Here is a 21,691-nt window from a genome sequence, read left to right on the forward strand (position 1 = left end):
CAGATGCATGCACAAGATCCTATTGGAGGATGATGCTAAGCCAGTGGTTCAACCACAGATGCGGCTAAATCCCGCCATGAAGGAGGTGGTGCAGAAAGAGGTCAATAAGTTACTAGAGACTGGGATTATTTATCCTATTTCTGATAGCCCCTGGGTGAGCCCTGTCCATGTTGTCCCTAAGAAGGGAGGAATGACAGTGGTTCATAATGAAAAGAATGAACTGGTTCCTACAAGAACAGTTACAGGGTGGCGTATGTGTATTGACTACAGAAGGCTCAATACAGCCACCAGGAAGGATCATTTTCCTTTACCATTCATAGACCAGATGCTGGAGAGACTAGCAGGTCATGAATACTACTGCTTTTTAGATGGCTATCCAGGATACAACCAAATTGCAATAGATCCTCAGGACCAAGAGAAAACAGCATTCACATGTCCATCTGGAGTATTTGCATACAGAAGAATGCCTTTTGGTCTGTGCAATGCACCTGCAATCTTTCAGAGGTGCATGCTCTCTATCTTCTCTGATATGGTAGAGAAATTTCTGAAAGTCTTCATGGATGACTTCTCAGTATTTGGAGACTTATTTAGCTCCTGTCTTAACCATCTAGCACTTGTTCTGAAAAGATGCCAAGAGACTAACCTGGTTTTAAATTGGGAAAAATGTCACTTTATGGTGACTGAAGGAATTGTCCTTGGGCATAAAATTTTGAACAAGGGAATAGAGGTGGATCAAGCTAAGGTAGAGGTAATTGAAAAATTACCACCACCCACCAATGTTAAGGCAATCAGAAGTTTTCTGGGGCATGCAGGATTCTGTAGGAAGTTTATAAAGGATTTTTCAAAAATCGCAAAATCTCTGAGCAATCTGCTAGCTGCTGACATACCATTTGTCTTTGACACAGGGTGTTTGCAGGCCTTTGAGACTCTGAAGGCTAAGTTGGTCACAGCACCTGTCATTTCTACACCAGACTGGACATTACCATTTGAACTAATGTGTGATGCCAGTGACCATGCCATTGGTGCAGTATTGGGACAGAGGCATAACAAGCTTCTGCACGTCATTTATTATGCTAGCCGTGTTTTGAATGACGCACAGAAGAATTACACAACCACAGAAAAGGAGTTGCTTGCAGTGGTTTATGCCATTGACAAGTTCAGATCTTATTTAGTGGGATCAAAAGTGATTGTGTACACTGACCATGCTGCTCTTAAATATCTACACACAAAGCAGGATTCAAAGCCTAGACTCATAAGATGGGTGTTGCTTCTGCAAGAGTTTGATATAGAAATAAGAGACAGAGAATCAAGTAGCTGATCACCTGTCCCGGATAGAACCAGTAGCAGGAGCATCCCTCCCTCCTACTGAGATCTCTGAAACCTTTTCGGATGAGCAATTGTTTGCTATTCAAGAAGCTTCGTGGTTTGCAGACATTGCAAACTATAGGACTCAAGGTTCTCCTTCTGTAACCATGGAGAGGAAGCATGAAAAGCTTCTCTTAATACAGAGTCAAACAAAACCCCCACATTCAAACTCTAAGTTTGGTGTTGGGAGGCCACAACTAAACTCTAAGTTTGGTGTTGAGAGGCCCCAACCCTGCTCTGATTATCTGTGAGGCTCCATGAGAGCTCGCTGTCAAGTTATTGACATTAAAGAAGCGCTTGTTGGGAGGCAACCCAATGTTATTTAATTATATCTATTTATTTTCCATGACTATTTTATGTTTTTTTTTAGGTTGATGATCATGTGAAGTCACAAAAACAACTGAAAAATCAAAAAGAGAATGAAAAATAGCATAAAAAACAGTTCACCCTGGAAGATAAGCTTACTGGCGTTTAAATGCCAGTAAGAAGCATCAGACTGGCGTTTAACGCCAGAAAGAAGCATCAAGCTGGCGTTAAACGCCAGAAACAAGCACAGGATTGGCGTTTAACGCCAGAACAGAGCATCAAGTTGGCGTTTAACGCCAGAAACAAGCAGCAGTCTGGCGTTAAACGCCAGGATTGCACTCTAAGGGCGTTTACACGCCTAAATGGAGCAGGGATGCTAAGTCCTTGACCCCTCAGGATCTGTGGACCCCACAGGATCCCCTCCTACCCCACCTCTTCTTCTCTCCTCTTCACACCTTCTCATAACACTCTTCCCCAAATACCCTTCACCTATCAAATCTTACCATAATCTCTTCACCACTCACATCTATCCATCATAAAATCCCACCTATCTCACCATTCAAATTCAAACCATTCCCCTCCTAAATCCACCCACACATGGCCGAACTACTCACCTCCCTCCATCTCCTTCATTTATTCTTCTTCTACTCTTTTCTTTCTTCTTTTGCTCGAGGTCGAGCAAACATTTTAAGTTTGGTGTGAAAAAAGCCCCGCTTTTTAATTTTCCATAACCATATGGCACCTTCCATGAGATTAGAGAAGATCAAAGAGCTATGAGGGAGGAGCAACAAAGGCAAGAAAGAGACATAGAGGAGCTCAAGAGCACCATTGGTTCTTCAAGAGGAAGAAGACACCACCCTTACTAAGGTGGACCCGTTCCTTAATCTCCTTGTCTATTTATTTTTTTCTGTTTTCGTTATCTATGCTCTATGTTTATTAATGTTTGTGTCTTTCTTACATGATCATTAGTGTCTAGTGTCTATGCCTTAAAGCTATGAATGTCCTATGAATCCATCACCTTTCTTAAATGAAAAATTTTTTTAATCACAAAAGAACAAGAAGTACATGATTTCGAATGCATCCTTGAAATTAGTTTAATTATTTTGATGTGGTGACAATACTTTTTGTTTCTCTGAATGAATGCTTGAACAGTGCATATGTCTTTTGAATTTGTGTTTATGAATGTTAAAATTGTTGGCTCTTGAAAGAATGATGAAAAAGGAGAAATGTTATTTGATAATCTGAAAAATCATAAAATTGATTCTTGAAGCAAGAAAAAGCAGTAAAAAGCAAAAGCTTGCGAAAAAAAAATGGCAGAAAAAAAAAGAAAAAGAAAAAGCAAGCAGAAAAAGCCAAGAGCTCTTTAAACCAAAAGGCAAGAGCAAAAAGCCAGTAACCCTTTAAACCAAAAGGCAAGGGTAAAAAAGATCCAAGGCTTTGAGCATCAGTGGATAGGAGGGCCCAAAGGAATAAAATCCTGGCCTAAGCGGCTAAACCAAGCTGTCCCTAACCATGTGCTTGTGGCGTGAAGGTGTCAAGTGAAAAGCTTGAGACTAAGCGGTTAAAGTCGTGATCCAAAGCAAAAAAAGAATGTGTTTAAGAACTCTGGACACCTCTAATTGGGTACTCTAGCAAAGCTGAGTCACAATCTGAAAAGGTTCACCTAGTTATGTGTCTGTGACATTTATGTATCCGGTGGTAATACTGGAAAACAAAGTGCTTAGGGCCACGACCAAGACTCATAAAGTAGCTGTGTTCAAGAATCAACATACTGAACTAGGAGAATCAATAACACTATCTAAATTCTGAGTTCTTATAGATACCAACCATTCTGAACTTCAAAGGATAAAGTGAGATGCCAAAACTGTTCAGAGGCAAAAAGCTACTAGTCCCGCTCATCTAATTGGAGCTAAGTTTCATTGATATTTTGGAATTTATAGTATATTATCTTCTTTTTATCCTCTTTTATTTTCAGTTTCTTGGGGACAAGCAACAATTTAAGTTTGGTGTTGTGATGAGCGGATAATTTATACGCTTTTTGGCATTATTTTTTGGTAGTTTTTAGTATGATTTAGTTAGTTTTTAGTATGTTTTTATTAGTTTTTATGCAAAATTCACATTTCTGGACTTTACTATGAGTTTGTGTGTTTTTCTGTGATTTTAGGTATTTTCTGGCTGAAATTGAGGGACCTGAGCAAAATCTGATTCAGAGGCTGAAAAAGGACTGCAGATGCTGTTGGATTCTGACCTCCCTGCACTCGAAATGGATTTTCTGGAGCTACAAAAGCCCAATTGGCGCGCTCTCAATTGTGTTGGAAAGTAGACATCCAGGGATTTCCAGCAATATATAATAGTCCATACTTTGCCCAAGTTTTGATTACGCAAATTGGTGTTTAACGCCAAGTCTTTACCCTATTCTAGCGTTAAACGCCAAAAACAGGTTGCAAACCAGAGTTAAACACCAGAAACAGGCTACAACTTGGCGTTTAACTCCAAGAGAAGCCTCTACACGTGTAAAGCTCAAGGCTCAGCCCAAGCACACACCAAGTGGGCCCCGGAAGTGGATTTCTGCACTATCTGCACTTAGTTACTTATTTTCTGTAACCCTAGCTACTAGTTTAGCATTTAAACAACTTTTAGAGATTTTATTTTGTACCTCATGACATTTTTCACGTTTACATTGTATCTTTGACGGCATGAGTCTCTAAACTCAATTGTTGGGGGTGAGGAGCTCTGCTGTGTCTCGATGAATTAATTCAATTATTTCTGTTTTCTATTCAAACACGCTTGTTTCTATCTAAGATATTCATTCGCACTTCAATATGAGGAATGTGATGATCCGTGACACTCATCATCATTCTCAACCTATGAATGCGTGCCTGACAACCACTTCCGTTCTACCTTAGATTGAACGAGTATCTCTTGGATTCCTTAATCAGAGTCTTCGTGGTATAAGCTAGAATCCATTGGCAGCATCCTTGAGAATCCGGAAAGTCTAAACCTTGTCTGTGGTATTCCGAGTAGGATTCAGGGATTGGATGACTGTGACGAGCTTCAAACTCACAAGGGTTGGGCGTAGTGATAGACGCAAAAGGATCAATGGATCCTATTCCAACATGAGTGAGAACCGACAGATGATTAGCCGTGCTGTGATAGCGCACCTGGACCATTTTCACTGAGAGGACGGATGGTAGCCATTGACAACGGTGATCTACCAACATACAGCTTGCCATAGGAGGAAACTTGCGTGCGTGAAGAAGATGACAGTAGGAAAGCAGAGATTCAGAAGACAAAGCATCTCCAAAACTCCAACATATTCTCCATTACTGCATAACAAGTATTTATTTCATGCTCTTATATTCTTCGCAATTCAACTTGATAATTATAATTGATATTGTTCACACCTTGGGTCGAGCTATCCGATCCGGGATGTTCAGTAATAAAGCGACCGACCTCTTTATGTCCGACTATCTGACCTCTTCTCAAAGAGCTCGGCCAAATCGACAAGAAAGCCCAAAGAAGGGCCCAAAATTAAGGAACACGACCCAAGTCCTAAGGCAGCCCAGGCTTACAGAGAGAAGGGCGGTTCCCTTGAAGATACGCTGATCTCAACTCAAAAGATAAAGATAAGATACGATAACTAACTTATCTTATCCAAAAAGGTCACTCTACAACCATTATAAATACACTGGAGCACCCAGGTATAACTCATACTCTAATCTACACAAAAAACCTATTTAATACCCATGCTAACTTAAGCATCGGAGTCTCTTGCAGGTACCCCCACCCTCCGGTGACGAAGAATCAGCTGCACAGCCAGCCCAGCAAGTCGGACGTAACAGCTCCGGCCGCCATTTACCAGCCGGACACATCAGCTCCGACCAGTACAGAAGATCTTGTCTGAGATCGACCTACAGTTTCAGGTAACCCTCGGAACATTGGCGCCGTTGCCGGGGACCTGGAAGTCATCCCATCACCATGGCGGACGACTATGACAACGATCACGATTCAGGTCTGGAAGATAGAACACCGCACAAGAACGCGGACACTACGCTAAAAGATACTCCGGAATCTAACGGGGACAAAAACTCATCAAATCCAGGAGTAATAGAAGCACTTCAAGATCACTTAAAGCAACTTGAAAAAGACACTCAGCATCAGCGAGAAGTTGGAAAGGATCTACAAAGGGTAGTAAGGCGACGCCGGGAATTAGAAGATAAACTTCTAAAACTTGAAGCCGATCTCAAAGCAAAAGATACTCGAACCACCTCAGAGGACAACTCACGCAAAGAACAAGATCCATTCACTAGGGAAATTTGTGCACGAAATCACAATCACACTTTTGCAATTCCGCACAACTAACCAGCAAGTGCACTGGGTCGTCCATGTAATACCTTACGTGAGTAAGGGTCGATCCCACGGAGATTATCGGCTTGAAGCAAGCTATGGTTATCTTGTAACTCTTAGTCAGGATATCAATAATTCTCAGATGTAAGTGTAAGAAGTAAAAGAACATGAAATAAATACTTGTTTTGCAGTAATGGAGAATAGGTTGAGGTTTTGGAGATGCTATAGCTTCTGAATCTAAGCTTTCCTATTGTCTTCTTCTTCATGCACGCAAGGCTCCTTCCATGGTAAGCTGTATGTTGGGTTTCACCGTTGTCAATGGCTACATCCCGTCCTCTCAGTGAAAATGTTCAACGCACGCTGTCACCCCACGGCTAATCATCTGTCGGTTCTCGATCATGTCGGAATAGGATCCATTGATCCTTTTGCGTCTGTCACACGCCCAACACTCGCGAGTTTGAAGCTCGTCACAGCCATCCCTTCCCAGATCCTACTCGGAATACCACAGACAAGGTTTAGACTTTCCAGATCTCAAGAATGGCCGCTAATAGTTCTAGCCTATACCACGAAGGTTCCAATCTTAGATTAGAAACCCAAGAAATACACATTCAAGCTTGATTGCATGTAGAACGGATGTGGTTGTCAGGCACGCGTTCATAGGTGAGAATGATGATGAGTGTCACAGATCATCACATTCATCAGGTTGAAGTGCGAATGAATATCTTAGAATAGAAACAAGCGTGATTGAATGGAAAACAATAGTAATTGCATTAATTCATCAGAACACAGCAGAGCTCCTCACCCCCAACCATGGGGTTTAGAGACTCATGCCGTCAAAGATACAATATGAAACGTGTAAAGTGTCATGAGGTACAAATACAATAGCAAAAGGTCCTATTTATAATGAACTAGTGACCTAGGGTTTACAGAAATAAGTAAATGACGTAAAAATCCACTTCCGGGGCCCACTTAGTGTGTGCTTGGGCTGAGCATTGAAGCATTTTCGAGTAGAGGCTTTTCTTGGAGTTAAACGCCAGCTTTTGTGCCAGTTTGGGCGTTTAACTCCAGCTTTTGTGCCAGTTTTGGCGTTAAATGCCAGAATTCTTGAGCTGACTTTGAACACCGGTTTGGGCCATCAAATCTCGGGCAAAGTATAGACTATTATATATTGCTGGAAAGCCCAGGATGTCTACTTTCCAACGCAATTAAGAGCACGCCAATTGAGCTTCTGTAGCTCCAGAAAATCCACTTTGAGTGCAGGAAGATCAGAATCCAACAGTATCTGCAGTCCTTTTTCAGCCTCTGAATCAGATTTTTGCTCAGGTCCCTCAATTTCAGCCAGAAAATACCTGAAATCACAGAAAAATACACAAACTCATAGTAAAGTCCAGAAATGTGATTTTTATTTAAAAACTAATAAAAACATAATAAAAACTAACTAAAATATACTAAAAACATACTAAAAACAATGCCCAAAAGCGTATAAATTATCCGCTCATCAGAAATCATGAAGAACAAAATCCCTAAGGACTTCAAACTTCCGGATATGACTTTGTACGACGGCACCACAGATCCCAACCATCACCTCAGCAATTTTAGAAGTAGAATGTACCTCACCGACGCCTCAGATGCAGTTCGCTGCGAAGCCTTTCCAACAACTCTCACGAAAACAGCGATCAGATGGTTCGACAACCTACCTCCAAAGTCCATCACAAGCTTTGATGACCTAGCCAAAAAGTTCCTGGCCAGATTCTCCATCCAAAAAGACAAGGCTAAACACGCCCCCAGCTTACTAGGGATCAAGCAAGGAGATCGGGAAAGTCTTCGGAACTACATGGAAAGATTCAACAAAACATGTCTAGACATACAAAGCTTGCCAACAGAGGCCGCCATCATGGGCCTCATCAATGGCCTACGTGAAGGACCTTTTATCCAATCCATATCAAAGAAGTACCCCACATCTTTGGACAAAGTGCAAGAACGAGCGGAGAAATACATCAACATGGAAGAAAATTCTCGACTGGGGGAAACCTCAAAATCCGGATTCACCTACCGGGATAAAGATAAAGAATCCAAAAAGAAAAAATATCGACAAGGAGAAAAAATTAAAAAATATCATAATTACACCCCCTTTGGGTGTCTCTTGTGGATGTGTACAAAGAAGTTTGCCACACAGAAAAAATACCCCAGCTCGACCACTCAAAGGCAAAAGAGGAGGAGGAAACCGAAACGAGTATTGCGAATACCATCGTGTCCGTGGACATTCTACCAACGAGTGCTTTGATCTAAAAAATGTCATAGAAAAGTTAGTAAGAGAAGGAAAACTAGATCGTTATTTGGCCACCCGAGACGATGAGCAAAGAAAAAGGAGAAGGGACGAGGAGGTCGGACGAACTGAACGATCACCTCATACGCCAAAAAGACATGTTCATATGATACACGGAGGATTTGCAGGAGGAGGAATCTCCAAATCATCCCACAAAAGATATCTTAAAGAGGTATATCACGTCGAAGGAAAGGAGGAAGTGTCCAACATCCCTGCAATTACGTTCACTAAAGAAGACGCATCCGGTATCATCTCAGAACATGACGATCCTATGGTCATCACCATCATACTGGCAAACGCCAATGTCCACCGCACACTAATAGACCAAGGGAGCTCCGCCGACATCTTATTCAAAACTGCCTTCGACAAGCTCGGCTTAGAAGAAAAAGAGCTTAGAGAATACCCGAACAGCTTGTTTGGACTGGGAGATACCCCAGTACAGCCACTTGGATACATCTCACTACACACAACGTTCGGGAAAGGAAACCAATCCAGAACTCTCAAAATAGACTACATCGTGGTTGACGTGAGTTCAGCCTACAACGCCCTAATAGGTCAGACAACGTTAAATCAACTCGGCGCAATAGTTTCAACTCCACATCTATGCATGAAATTCCCAACTGCAGAAGGAATAGCTACGATAAAAGCATATCAGAAGATGACGCACCGCTGTTATAACGAAAGTCTAAACCTCAGAGGCAAAGGAGAAGAATTCCATACGATCAAGGTGGAGCTCAGAGGCGAGAAGAACTCCGTCAACATCCTAAAGGTGAAATAGAAAAGGTCTAGATCGGAGACATCCCGGACAAAACAACCAATATTGGCACGACTCTAAAAGGAGACATAAAAGAAACACTCGTATAGTTTCTACAAGACAATATCAACCTCTTTGCGTGGAAGGCTGCAGACATGCCAGGCATAGACCCCGAGTTAATGTGTCATAAGCTAGCAGTCTATCCTGGATCTCGGCCAGTACAACAGAGGCATAGAAAGCTCGGACCCAAAAGGTCCCAAGCTGTGGAAGAGCAGGTACAAGCCCTACTGGAGGCAGGATTCATAAGAGAAGTCAAGTATACCCACTATGGTTAGCTAATGTCGTCTTGGTGAAAAAATCAAACAGGAAGTGGTGAATGTGCACCGACTATACAGATCTCAACAAAGCCTGCCCAAAAGATCCTTATCCGCTCCCAAGTATCGACGCTCTGGTAGATGCCTCCTCCGGATATAGATACCTCTCGTTTATGGATGCATATTTTGGATACAATCAAATCCCCATGTATCCACCAGATCAAGAAAAGACCTCGTTCTTAACACCAAAAGCAAATTATTGCTACATTGTGATGCCTTTTGGTCTCAAGAATGCGGGAGCTACTTATCAAAGGCTGATGAACAAAGTCTTTTCAGACCATATTGGAAAAATCATGGAAGTCTATGTAGACAACATGTTGATAAAGACACAAAGTAAAGAGACATTATTGTCTGACTTGGTCCAAGTCTTTGACACTATAAGGAAGCATGGCATGCGGCTCAATCCTGCAAAATGCACCTTTGCAGTAGAAGCTGACAAGTTCTTGGGTTTTATGCTCACTCAAAGAGGAATCGAGGCAAATCCGGATAAATGCAAAGCCATACTCAATATGAAGAGCCCAACCTGTGTCAAAGAAGTACAACAACTCAACGGGAGGCTGGCAGCCTTGTCCAGATTTCTAGAGGGATCAGCAATAAGATCTCTCCCCTTCTATGCTACTCTAAGGAAAGGAAAGAAGTTCGAATGGACAACGGAATGTGAGCAAGCCTTCCAAGACTTCAAAGAATTCTTGGGACGGCCACCTATCCTATCTCGGCCACGAGAAGGAGAACCACTCATATTATACCTCGCGGTAGGAAGTCGGGCAATAGCCTCAGCACTAGTCAGAGAAGACGAAAGTGGGCAACAACCCGTCTACTTCATCAGTAAAGCACTACAGGGGTCCGAGCTGAACTACCAAAAAAATAGAAAAATTTGCCTATGCACTCATACTAACATCTCGACGTCTTCGCCCGTACTTCCAAGCCCACACCATTAAGGTTAGGACCAACCAGCCCATAAAAGGGATATTGCAGAAAACAGATCTAGCAGGCAGAATCCTACAATGGGCAGTCGAGTTGTCCGAGTTCGACCTTCAATACGAAGCTCGGACAGCCATCAAATCACAATACTTAGCCGACTTCATTGCAGAATTTACAGACACCCCGGAGACTCCCATAGAATGGAATATTTACATAGACGGTTCCTCAAACAAAACGGGAAGCGGCACAAGTGTGATAATCGAAAGCAACCAAGGCACCCAAATTGAGCTTTCCCTCAAGTTCGGATTCCCTGCTTCAAACAACCAGGCGGAATATGAAGCATTACTAGCTGGTTTGAAGCTGGCTAAGGAGGTGGGAACCCAAAAGCTCGTCATCTTCAGCGACTCACAAGTAGTCACCTCTTAAATAACAGGGAGCTACCAAGCCAAGGATCCCACCATAAAAAAGTATTTGGATAAAACCAGGGAACAGCTCGGACAACTCGGGAAATATGAGATCCGCCACATACCTCGTGAACAAAACGCCCGAGCTTATGCACTCTCAAAACTAGCCAGCACCAAAACAGGGGGCAACAATAGAAGCCTCATCCAGGAAATACTACAGAACCCGTCAATATCGGAAGAAGAAAAAGTCCTAGCCATAACAGTTCAGGATCAAGGATGGATGACCCCCATAATTAACTACCTCAAAACAGAAACACTCCCCACAGATGAAAAGGAGGCAAAGAGGTTAAAAAGGGAGGCACAGTACTATACTATCATAAACAACAACCTATACAAAAAAGGGATCTCAATACCATTATTAAAATGTGTGCCGACCTCCAAAACAAGGGAAGTTTTAGAGGAAGTACACAGCGGCATTTGTGGCAATAATCTCGGAGCACAAGCTCTCACCAAAAAAGTACTCTGGGCGGGATTTTATTGGCCAACTCTACAAAAGGAAGCTACAGAATTTGTAAAGACATGTCCACCATGCCAGAAACATGCCAACTTTCACGTCGCCCCGCCAGAAAAGCTCATCAGCGTGACCTCACCTTGGCCATTTGCCAAATGGGGACTTGATCTTTTCGGACCCTTTCCCCAGGGATCGGGACAAGTTAAATTCCTCATAGTAAGGGTAGACTATTTCACAAAGTGGATCGAGGCAGAACCACTAGCCAACGCCACTGCTCAGAGAAGCCGGAAATTCCTATATAGGAACATTGTCACAAGGTTTGGGATTCCATACTCCATCACCACAGAGAATGGCACCCAGTTCACAGATGCAGGCTTCAGAAAGTTGGGTGGCCGATCTGAACATAAAACACCAGTTCACCTCCGTCGAACATCCCCAAGCCAATGGACAAGCCAAAGCGGCAAACAAAGTCATATTGGCTGGGTTAAAACAGAGATTACAAGACGCAAAAAGAGCTTGGGCCGAAGAACTCCCACAAGTCCTATGGGCATATCGAACAACGCCACATTCCACCACAAAGGAATCACCCTTCTGATTGGCATACGGAACGGAGGCAATGATTCCAATAGAGATCGAGGAAGGGTCGCTTAGAGTGATCTATTACAATGAAGAAGCCAACTCCCAACTTCAAAGGGAAGAGCTCGACCTACTTCCCGAAATCCAAGAGAGAGCTCGGATCAAGGAAGAAACACTAAAGCGACGAATGGTTTCCAGATATAATCAAAGAATAGTGCCAAGAGGTTTCGCTAAAAATGATCTTATCCTAATTCGAAATGACATCGGAACATCTCGACCCGGAGAAGGAAAGCTAGCAGCAAACTGGAAAGGACCCTACCGAGTTATAGAAGTACTCGGGAAGGGCTTCTACAGACTATCCGAACTCGACGGACGAGAGCTTCCTAGATCGTGGCACGCCTGCAACCTAAGAAGGTACTATAGCTAGAAATGATAAAAGATTTCCGCATGAGATGCACTCTTTTTCCTGAAAAGGTTTTTTAACGAGGCACCATGTTGATATCCAGAAATTATCCGATCCAAAAGGATAAAAAATATATGGGTTATATGTACATATTTTTATTTTCTTTTAAAATAAAATATATGAGATGATTCTACAAGTTTTTAAGACGCATTAATCTGAACATTCATTGTCCGATTATAAAGCAACTGATCGGCAGAAAGTGAAAGACAAATTCACTGCACGATCACGATAAAGACCAACAGAGATGAAAACACAATTCATCCAAAGGTCGACCAAACAAAGATCGAATCCGCCTTCTACAAATCGGCAAAGATGAAAACGGAATAATGCAAAAACTTATCAAAAGTGATCCGGAGAAAGGACTTGACGAGGTCTTAACGGATTGCTAAATAATAACTTAAAGACTGGCCGACGTTGAGAAGTCGGACCAAGTCAACCCAAGTTATAAGTAAATCCTGAAAAGAGGTCTGGCCAACCCTATAAAAGAGGATTACTTTAACTTAGAAGGGCCCGACATGATGAAGTCGGCCCAAAACACAAAAGTTATAAAAGTAATCCCTGAAAGAGACCTGAACAAGGTCCAAGAAAGAGGATTACAAAAATAACTTAGAAGGGCCCGACATGATGAAGTCGGCCCAAAACATAAAAGTTATAAAGGTAATCCCTGAAAGAGACCTGAACAAGGTCCAAGAAAGAGGATTACAAAAATAACTTAGAAGGGCCAGACAAGATGAAGTCGGCCCAAAACATAAAAGTTATAAAGGTAATCCCTGAAAGAGACCTAAACAAGGTCCAAGAAAGAGGATTACAAAAATAACTTAGAAGGGCCCGACATGATGAAGTCGGCCCAAAACATATAAGTTATAAAAGTAATCCCTGAAAGAGACCTGAATAAGGTCCAAGAAAGAGGGTTACAAAAATAACTTAGAAGGGCCCGACATGATGAAGTCGGCCCAAAACATATAAGTTATAAAAGTAATCCCTGAAAGAGACCTGAACAAGGTCCAAGAAAGAGGATTACAAAAATAACTTGGAAGGGCCCGACATGATGAAGTCGGCCCAAAACATAAAAGTTATAAAAGTAATCCCTGAAAGAGACCTGAACAAGGTCCAAGAAAGAGGATTACAAAGTAACTTGATACGACATAACGAAGTCGGTCCACATAAGGAAAGACCCGACATAACGAAGTCGACCCATATAAAAGTGCGAAAGCTACAATAAGCAATACTTGGCAGAGACCCCACAAAAGGTCTCAAACAAAACAGGATTTTTTACTTGTTGCCTCAAAGGGGTCAAAGCCACAAGCACAAAAGAGGTCGAACAGCAAGGCTCCAACATTCTCGAAACCCAGAAAAATGCCAAGTCAAGTGCAAATAAGCATGATATAAAAATATAAAGTTATAACAAAGCTTCAGAGGCCACCAAAATCTGCCCCAAAAGCCTGGAGGTTACTTTTGTTTTTCAAAATAAAGTTGCTAAACAAGCAACTCAGAAGTGTCAACAGTTAGCAAAACATAAATAAAGAGTTTAAAAGCCCACAAGCCGGGCAACGCACACGAACAGATAGATAATTCATTCAAACATCAGAAGGCTTCTCGGCAGTATCAGTACGGGGTGAAAGAGGGAGAGCCTGGAGAGGCACTGCATCCACTGTACCATCGTCCCTATTCAGAATTTGGCAATCAGGATCTAATTCTGGAGGAACGACCGCGGCTGGAGGAACTATAGAAGTCGACACTTTGGCATCAGGCACAGAGAGAGGACCGACATCATCATCATTCGGGTCGTCAGGGACAATCTTACCATCCCTCACCATGTTATCCAAGATGAAGAGAGTAAGGTCAAGCTCAGGAGCAAGAACTTGAACCTGCTCCTTCAAGTTGTCATAAGCAGCATTTACGCTGCCGACCAGATGACCTTGGAGCTCGGAGTAATCAACTCGGGCAGACTCCAACTCCTCTCTCAAGCGCATTACCTCCCGATAGGACGTGACGTAACTATCTTTATGCCTCAACGCAGTGTCCTCGGCCAACCTCATAGAAGCCACCAGGGCAAGAGAGCTAGCCTTCTCGTTCTTCAGATCCTTCTCCAGTTTGGCTACTTTCACCTCAAGCTCCTCCTTCAAACCCTTCATCTGATCGAACTCCTATTTAGCCTCCTCCATAAAGGCTTTGGTAGCGTGAAGGGGAAGATTTTGGGCAGTCCGATACAGGGCAGCTCCCATATACGCCATCTTGATGCTACTCCGAGTTATAAAATCTAAATGGCGAAGGAGTGAAACATCATCCATGGGGAAGGCACCATACGGACCGATCTACTGATCAACAAACTCCACCGCATCAAAGTCAGGAGCGTCAAGGTTGAAAGGCTCAATTGTTTTTTGTTTTTTGTTGGGAGGAGCACCAGAAGCAGTGACAGAAGTCTGTGGAGGCTCGGCCAGTCAAACTCGAGGAGTAGGGATTACCTTCCTTGGCCCGGGAGAACTTGGCACGGGCGGCTTCACCTGAACTTGAGAGGATCCCTCTCCTGCCACCTTGGCCGAGATATTTTGAGCAGCAGCAGCCTTCCTTGCCTTTTTGAAGGCCTTCATGGAATCATTGTTTTTTGACATCTCTGAAAATACAGAATCAACCACAGTAATGGGTTACAATCACAAATAGAGGAAGCAAAACTAAGAAGCAAGTATAGAAACAAGTCAGACAATACCCAAGGCAGTTCAAACCAAGGACGGGTCACTCAAAAACCTTTTTGTATCAAGATGGGGTGGTTCCCCCCATAAATCTTCAAGAACAATTACAAAAGCCCGCTCAACCTCGTCAAGCATCTCCCATGTATAGTGAGACACTCTCACATTCTTTTGCCATTCTAGAGGGAAAGCAGGCTCATCATTTTCATCAAGAAAAAAGGGGCGGGCCCCCTCAACAGCACGAACTCTGAAGAAATAATTCTTAAAATCTTTAAAAGACTCATCGTACATGGCAAACACTTTACGCCCCTGGGTCGACCTGAAAGAAACCCAGGAAGCTTTCTTTTTGGAAGAAGCTCCAGGCTTGGCAGAAACAAAAAGATAGAGGAAAAGAGTTTGAGAAGGTGTTATGCCTAACTCTTGGCAAAGCAGCTGAAAGATCTTGATAAAGCCCCATGAATTTGGATGAAGCTAGGATGGGGCAATGTTACACGACCACAACAAGTCGGTCTCGAAAGCAGTAAAGGGAAAAGTAACATCCAACTGGCTGAAGAAATATTCATAGGCGTAGAAAAAGGGACACTCCCCCTCGACAGAAGTAGGAAAACAAACCCTCTCGTCAGAGTCGGGCGCCACAAGTTCATAATCTCTCTCTCGAGCACCGCCACCACAAACCCTATGACGTTTCCTCAGCTCTATACAAAACTCAGCATCCACAACAGAGACACACATTAAGACAAGGGAGTCCAGCCAATCGGACATCCCCTCGGGCACTTTAGAAGACATCTCTACAATATTATTGCGAGAAGACATGGCCAAACTAGTCCTACAAACAAAGAAAAGAAGATTGGATTACTAAAAACGTCCTAAATGAAATCAGAATAACTCGGCCAACATAATCTAGTACAGTACAAGCAACAAAAGGAAACCCCAGGACCCATGCCAAAAGGATCCAGGGGCATCATTTGGAGGCAGTTAACAGGACAAGGATTTAGGAAAATAGGCATACGTCTCGACACTAGAAAAACCCTCTCTGTTCTACAACCAAAACAAAGGCCACGAGCCACAGATCAAACGCGGCCATCCAAATGAGCTACCTCCCAGACTCACCGTACCAGTTTGAAATAAAAAACGAAGGCAGATAACAACGAAATGTTCAGAAGAAGTAGCCATCGAAAATAAAACCCCAAACGAGCAAAGAAAACCAAAACAAATATCGCAGCAACAGGGAAAGCTATCAACAGGGCAAAAGCCAAGGGGCAATCTTCGATTAAATGAGCAAAGATGCAGTTTTTTCAAAAGACCAGACAGAAGCGACAGTAGAACATGCAAAGCCCTAGAAAGCCTCAACGAAAATACCAAGGATATGCGAAAAAGCGAAAAGGGAAGTAAGAGAAAACACGTTACAGCGACAAGCAAACATGAGGTCATAAAAAGATTCAAGCTTTTTTGACATGCATCCAAATATCAAAGCTTCACGACAAAACCAAAGACAAAGTAACGAAAAAGAAGAAATTGCAAATGGAACTAACCTGGAAAAAGTGGAAAGCTTCGGAAGAAGTTAGAAACAGAAGGCAAAATCCAAAATCACCGGATCACTGAATGATGCCGCAACGCAAGAAAAGACAGAAACAGAGAGCGAGAGAACGAAGGGAGAAGTTAAAAAGAAAAATGAAGAAGAGAAACCGTTTCTGATAAGCAAAAATTCAAAATAAAGGCAAGGGAAACGGGGCAATTAATACCAATTAATGAAGGTATTAAACCCTCGCACGTTCCCAAGAACAAACCGTTAATACAAAAGCGCGCGCTTTTAGAAGAAAACGTTTCGCATTCAAAAACGAAGAAATCTACAATGAAGAAGTCGACAAATTCTCGAGTTCGGCTTCACTAGAGAAAGCTCGAAGTCAAGGACTCGACCTCAAAGCAGAAGACCGAGCTCAAGCAGGGGCACTGTTCACACCCTGGGTCAAACTATCCGATCCAGGATGTTCAGTAATAAAGCGACGACCTCTTTAGGTCCGACTATTCGACCTCTTCTCAAAGAGCTCGGCCAAATCGACAGGAAAGCCCAAAGAAGGGCCCAAAATCAAGGAACACGACCCAAGTCCTAAGGCAGCCCAGGCTTACAGAGAGAAGGGCGGTTCCCTTGAAGATACGCTAACCTCAACTCAAAAGATAAATATAAGATAAGATAACTAACTTATCTTATCCAAAAAGGTCACTCTACAACCATTATAAATACACTGGAGCACCCAAGTATAACTCATACTCTAATCTACACAAAAAACCTGTTTAATACCCATGCTAACTTAAGCATCGGAGTCTCTTGTAGGTACCCCCCACCCTCTGGTGACGAAGAATCAGCTGCACAGCCAGCCCAGCAAGTCGGACGTAACAGCTCTGGCCGCCATTTACCATCCGGACACATTAGCTCTGACCAGTACAGAAGATCTCGTCCGAGATCGACCTACCGTTTCAGGTAACCCTCGGAACAGATATCCTGACTAAGAGTTACAAGATAACCATAGATTGCTTCAAGCCAACAATCTCCGTGGGATTCGACCCTTACTCACGTAAGGTATTACTTGGATGACCCAGTGCACTTGCTGGTTAGTGGTACGAGTTGTGAAAAGTGTGATTTACAATTCGTGCACCAACAATCCTCCTTAGAAAATCTCCACCACCCACTTAAACAATAAAGCGGTATTACGAATCATCGCATCTCCCACACTCAGCCCTCCTAGTTTTTTTGGTGTCTGTATCAACTTCCACTTTACAATAGCCATCCCAGGATGCCCATCATCCTTCCCCCAAAAGAATCTCCTTTACAGTGAAATTACTTTTTTTGCCACCATAGCCGGTATTTTATACAAACTCAAATAGTAAATAGGCAGACTATTAATCACTGACTTGACGAGGATCAACTTCCCTGCTTTGCTAAGCACATTTGCTTTCCACAAACTAAGTTTCTCCTCTACTTTATCTATTACTGGCTTCCATGTTTTAACTAGCCTTGGGTTTGCTCCTAGCTCAATGCCTAGATACTTCACTGGTAGACTCGCCGTCTGGCACCCTAATAAATGACACATTCGACCAACCTACTCCTGACTATGATTCACCGGTATCAAACTATACTTGTCAAAGTTAATACTCAATCCAGACATCACTTCAAAGCATCTCAACAGCCTCTTGTAATTTCTGACTATTTCCTTCTCCGACCGACAGAATAATATAGTGTCATCAGCAAATTGAAGATGTGATAGCTCTATATTATTCTTGCCGACTAAGAGAGGGGCTATTCTCCTATTCGTTACCACCTCCCCAATCATCCTGTTCAAAACGTCTACAACTAGAACGAATAGAAAAGGTGATAACGGGTCACCTTGCCAAAGCCCTCTTTCCATCTTAAAAGGTTTTGATGGTGTCCCGTTAACCATTATGGAGATAGATGCTGATCTAATGCATTCTGTGATCCATGTCCTCCATCTTGTACTGAATCCCATCTTTTCTAGCACCATATCAACAAAGTTCCAGTTGACTCTGTCATAGGCTTTTTGGAAGTCCAATTTGATGATTGTTGATGTCTTCTTCTTTAGTTTTAGCCACTGTACAATCTCACATGCTATTAGCGCTCCATCATGTATCATTCTTCCTTTGACAAATACAGTCTGTGATTCCCCAACTAACCTTGGCATTACAATCCTCATCCTTCTTGTCAACACTTTTGATATGACCTTGTAGACGCACCCAACCATATTGATTGGTCTAAGATCCTTTATCTCCTTTACTCCCACAAACTTTGGAGCCAGTGCTACCCAAGTAACATTGGAATCTGTTGGTAACCTTGCCGTCTCAAAGAAACTCATCACATCTTTAGTAAGTTCCACTCCAATATCCTCACAACCCCTTTTTATAAAGTTCATGTTATAACCATTGTCCCCCAAAGCCTTAGATGATTCGCATTCTCAGACTGCATCCTTTATTTCCTCCTCCGACGGTAACACCTCTAGTGCTTGAGCTTCCTCCAACTCCAACCGATTTACTAGGCCATCCCGAAAGCTGATGTTTGGCAAGGCTTCCTGGTGATATAGGTTTCTGTAGAAGTCTCTAATGGCGACCTTAATTCTTGCATGATTCCTTACTAACCTTCCATTAATCACTAATGAGTCAATCATGTTGTTCCTTCTTCTGCCCGATGCAATATTATGGAAGTATCTAGTGTTCCTGTCTATCTCGTCGGCATGCCTAGACCTAAACATTTGCTTCCAGTGTATATCTTGTCTCGTATACCATACCTCACAATATCGTACCAGTGCCTTCCTTCTTGCTTCTATTGTACCGTCATGAACATCGTTGCTAACCATATCATCCACTTTCTTGATCTCGTCCTCAAACTTTTGTATCTTTTCAGGTATGTCCCTAAAGTACTGCTTGTGCCATTTGCTCAAAGGTTTTGACAATGCTTTCAGTTTCTCTTAAAACTGCATATCACCCAACCCCCTCCATTCTTCCTTCACCATCCTTAGGAAGCCTTCATATGTGAACCACGAGTCTAAATTGTGGAATGGTCTTGGGCCCTGAACAATTCTTCTGTCTTCCACTATCAAAGGACAGTGATCTGATAAGCCTCTCGATCCTCCTTTAAGACAAGTGTCCGGGAGCGCATCAAACCACTCCAAGTTAAGCAGACTTCTGTCAATACGACTGCAGGGCTGACCTCTAAACCATGTATACTTGCGATCATTCAGCGCCAAGTCGACTAACTCCATATCGTTAATCCAATTTCTGAATTCTTCAGCAAAAGTTGGCAAGCTGGTTGCCCCTTTTCTTTCCTCTATGTGCACAATTTCATTGAAATCTCCCATATAACAATATGGAATTTGACACAAACCTGCGATATAGCTTAATTCCTCCCACATTAAGAGCTTTTTGTTTCGCACATGCAGCCCATATACCAGACAAATAGCACAGTGAAAGTTATCTTTAGTCACCACTCCTTCTACACATAACCACCTATCTCCTTTATAGGAATTCAACAATCTAAATACAGATTCATCCCAAATTAACAGGAGACCTCCTGAGGCACCAACAGAATTAACACACTCCCGGTTAGCGCTATTATTTCCCCAAATCCTAGCTACATCATATATATTCACTATCTCTTTTTTTGTTTCTATCAAACCCAACATATCTAGCCTGAACTTATTTTTGAAGTTTTTCTATCATATTCAATTTCGCTACACCTCCCAACCCCCTAACATTCCAAGAGCTTAAAATCATTTGTAAATTTTATTACACACCTGTTTGCGTGTTTTAGGCCGACTTCTTCTGATTTTCTCTTTTTGCTTCGACAGTCTTTGTTTCAAAGCTATAGCTTCATTTTTCTCCTGGAGGATTGCCATGATGTCCTCCTCATCACTGCATGGTACTGCTCTTGATTCTACCGCCAGTTTCCAAGCCTCTTTATTGTCTGCCAACTCCTCTTCCCAATTTCGACTTTGATTGTCTCTGTAGATCGTTGACCCTTTAATCTCTGAAAATACTTAACACACATATCAAAGCATTGAATGGTAATAATAGAGAATTAAAATTAGTGAATTTAAGATCAAAGAAACATGTATTCAATCATAGCACAAAATCAGGAAGAAAAACGTAAAACATGCGATTAGTATGAATAAGTGGATAAAGAGTTGATAAAAACCACTCAATTGAGCACAAGATAAACCATGAAATAGTGGTTTATCACCCTTCGTGCATAGCTTCATGTTCATTTTCTTCCCCGTCTCCAGATCCTTCCCCCAACTCCACTAACGACATCTCCCCTGTCTTTGATATCTCACAAATTAGATCGCCAGACACCTGCCCATCCTCTTGAACGTTAGTGTTTTCTATTTCAGCTATACCTTCATATTGTCTCTGTACTCCTCCAATCGGCTCTCTCCCTCTCAACTCGTTCTGTTTCAGATTCATCCTTTTTTGATTAGTTGCTTGATTAACAGATAGCCCATTTTCCTCATCGTGTTCGTGTTCCTCACGGCCACTTCTTTGGCTCGCTGCTTCGGTACGCCGCTCCTCCTCTTCAGCACCGGCTAATCGACCAACACGGTGCTGTTCCCTGGCAGTTCCGTGCGCCACACAACAGTCACCCAGCAGCAAAGCACTCCCGCCCAAGACTCCCTCATCTGCTTCCTATGGCTTCGTGCACCTTGGAAGGAGTGCTCTGGAGTAGGCACTGCACAGCCATTCAGCCGGACCACCTGCTCTGCCAGGCGACCCCCACTTCAGCCGAACTCTCCACTGCCGTGTGCCGCGCATCCTCGTCGACACCATCCGACCGCCCAATGCTCTGCGTTACTCTGCTACGATCATGCGCCACGCAATAATCACCGGGGAGTAAGTCGCTCCCGCCAAGGACTCCCTTGTCCTCCCCCCATTGGCTTCGTGCATCGTAGAGTGAACGCGTTAGGGTAGGAGCCCAGCCAATCAGCTGGGTCGTCTGATCCGCCCATCCAACCCTACCCGCTTGAGCCCGCCCCAGTCCATCAACATACCGTTGGGCCTTGCTGTTCTTTTGTGTTCCCTCCTTCTGTTTCAAATAATTGGGATTTTTTGGCACCAGCCCAATGAGTCCCCTTCCATAAGCCTTTGGATACTCTT

At 42.9% G+C, this 21,691-nt stretch overlaps 1 protein-coding gene across 3 annotated transcripts; it reads right to left on the minus strand.

Annotated features, from left to right (window-relative positions):
- Positions 1-6,759: 6,759 nt before the first annotated feature.
- Positions 6,760-21,475, minus strand: LOC148566851 (uncharacterized). Of its 3 annotated transcripts, XR_015881121.1 has the most exons (3): positions 20,335-21,458; positions 14,813-14,961; positions 6,760-7,367 (listed from the first exon to the last, which is right to left on the minus strand). XR_015881121.1 is itself a non-coding variant. In XM_088485367.1 (2 exons), the coding sequence occupies exon 2, from the start codon at positions 14,480-14,482 to the stop codon at positions 13,925-13,927; it is 558 nt and encodes a 185-aa protein (XP_088341493.1). In that variant the 5' UTR covers positions 14,483-14,961; positions 20,335-21,458. The 3 variants fall into 3 exon arrangements, 1 of the variants encoding a protein (XP_088341493.1); XR_015881120.1 differs by lacking the exon at positions 14,813-14,961 and having other exon boundaries at positions 20,335-21,475; XM_088485367.1 differs by lacking the exon at positions 6,760-7,367 and having other exon boundaries at positions 13,925-14,961.
- Positions 21,476-21,691: the final 216 nt, after the last annotated feature.

The sequence above is a fragment of the Arachis ipaensis genome, chromosome B4 (genome assembly GCF_059453495.1).
Source record: "Arachis ipaensis isolate K30076 ecotype BB chromosome B4, ASM5945349v1, whole genome shotgun sequence".
Classification (NCBI taxonomy): Eukaryota; Viridiplantae; Streptophyta; class Magnoliopsida; order Fabales; family Fabaceae; genus Arachis; species Arachis ipaensis.

What these genes read in the sequence shown, in the direction of transcription:
- LOC148566851 (XM_088485367.1), bottom strand. Translation starts at nt 14,482, where the DNA reads ATGAAGGGTTTGAAGGAGGAGCTTGAGGTGAAAGTAGCCAAACTGGAG.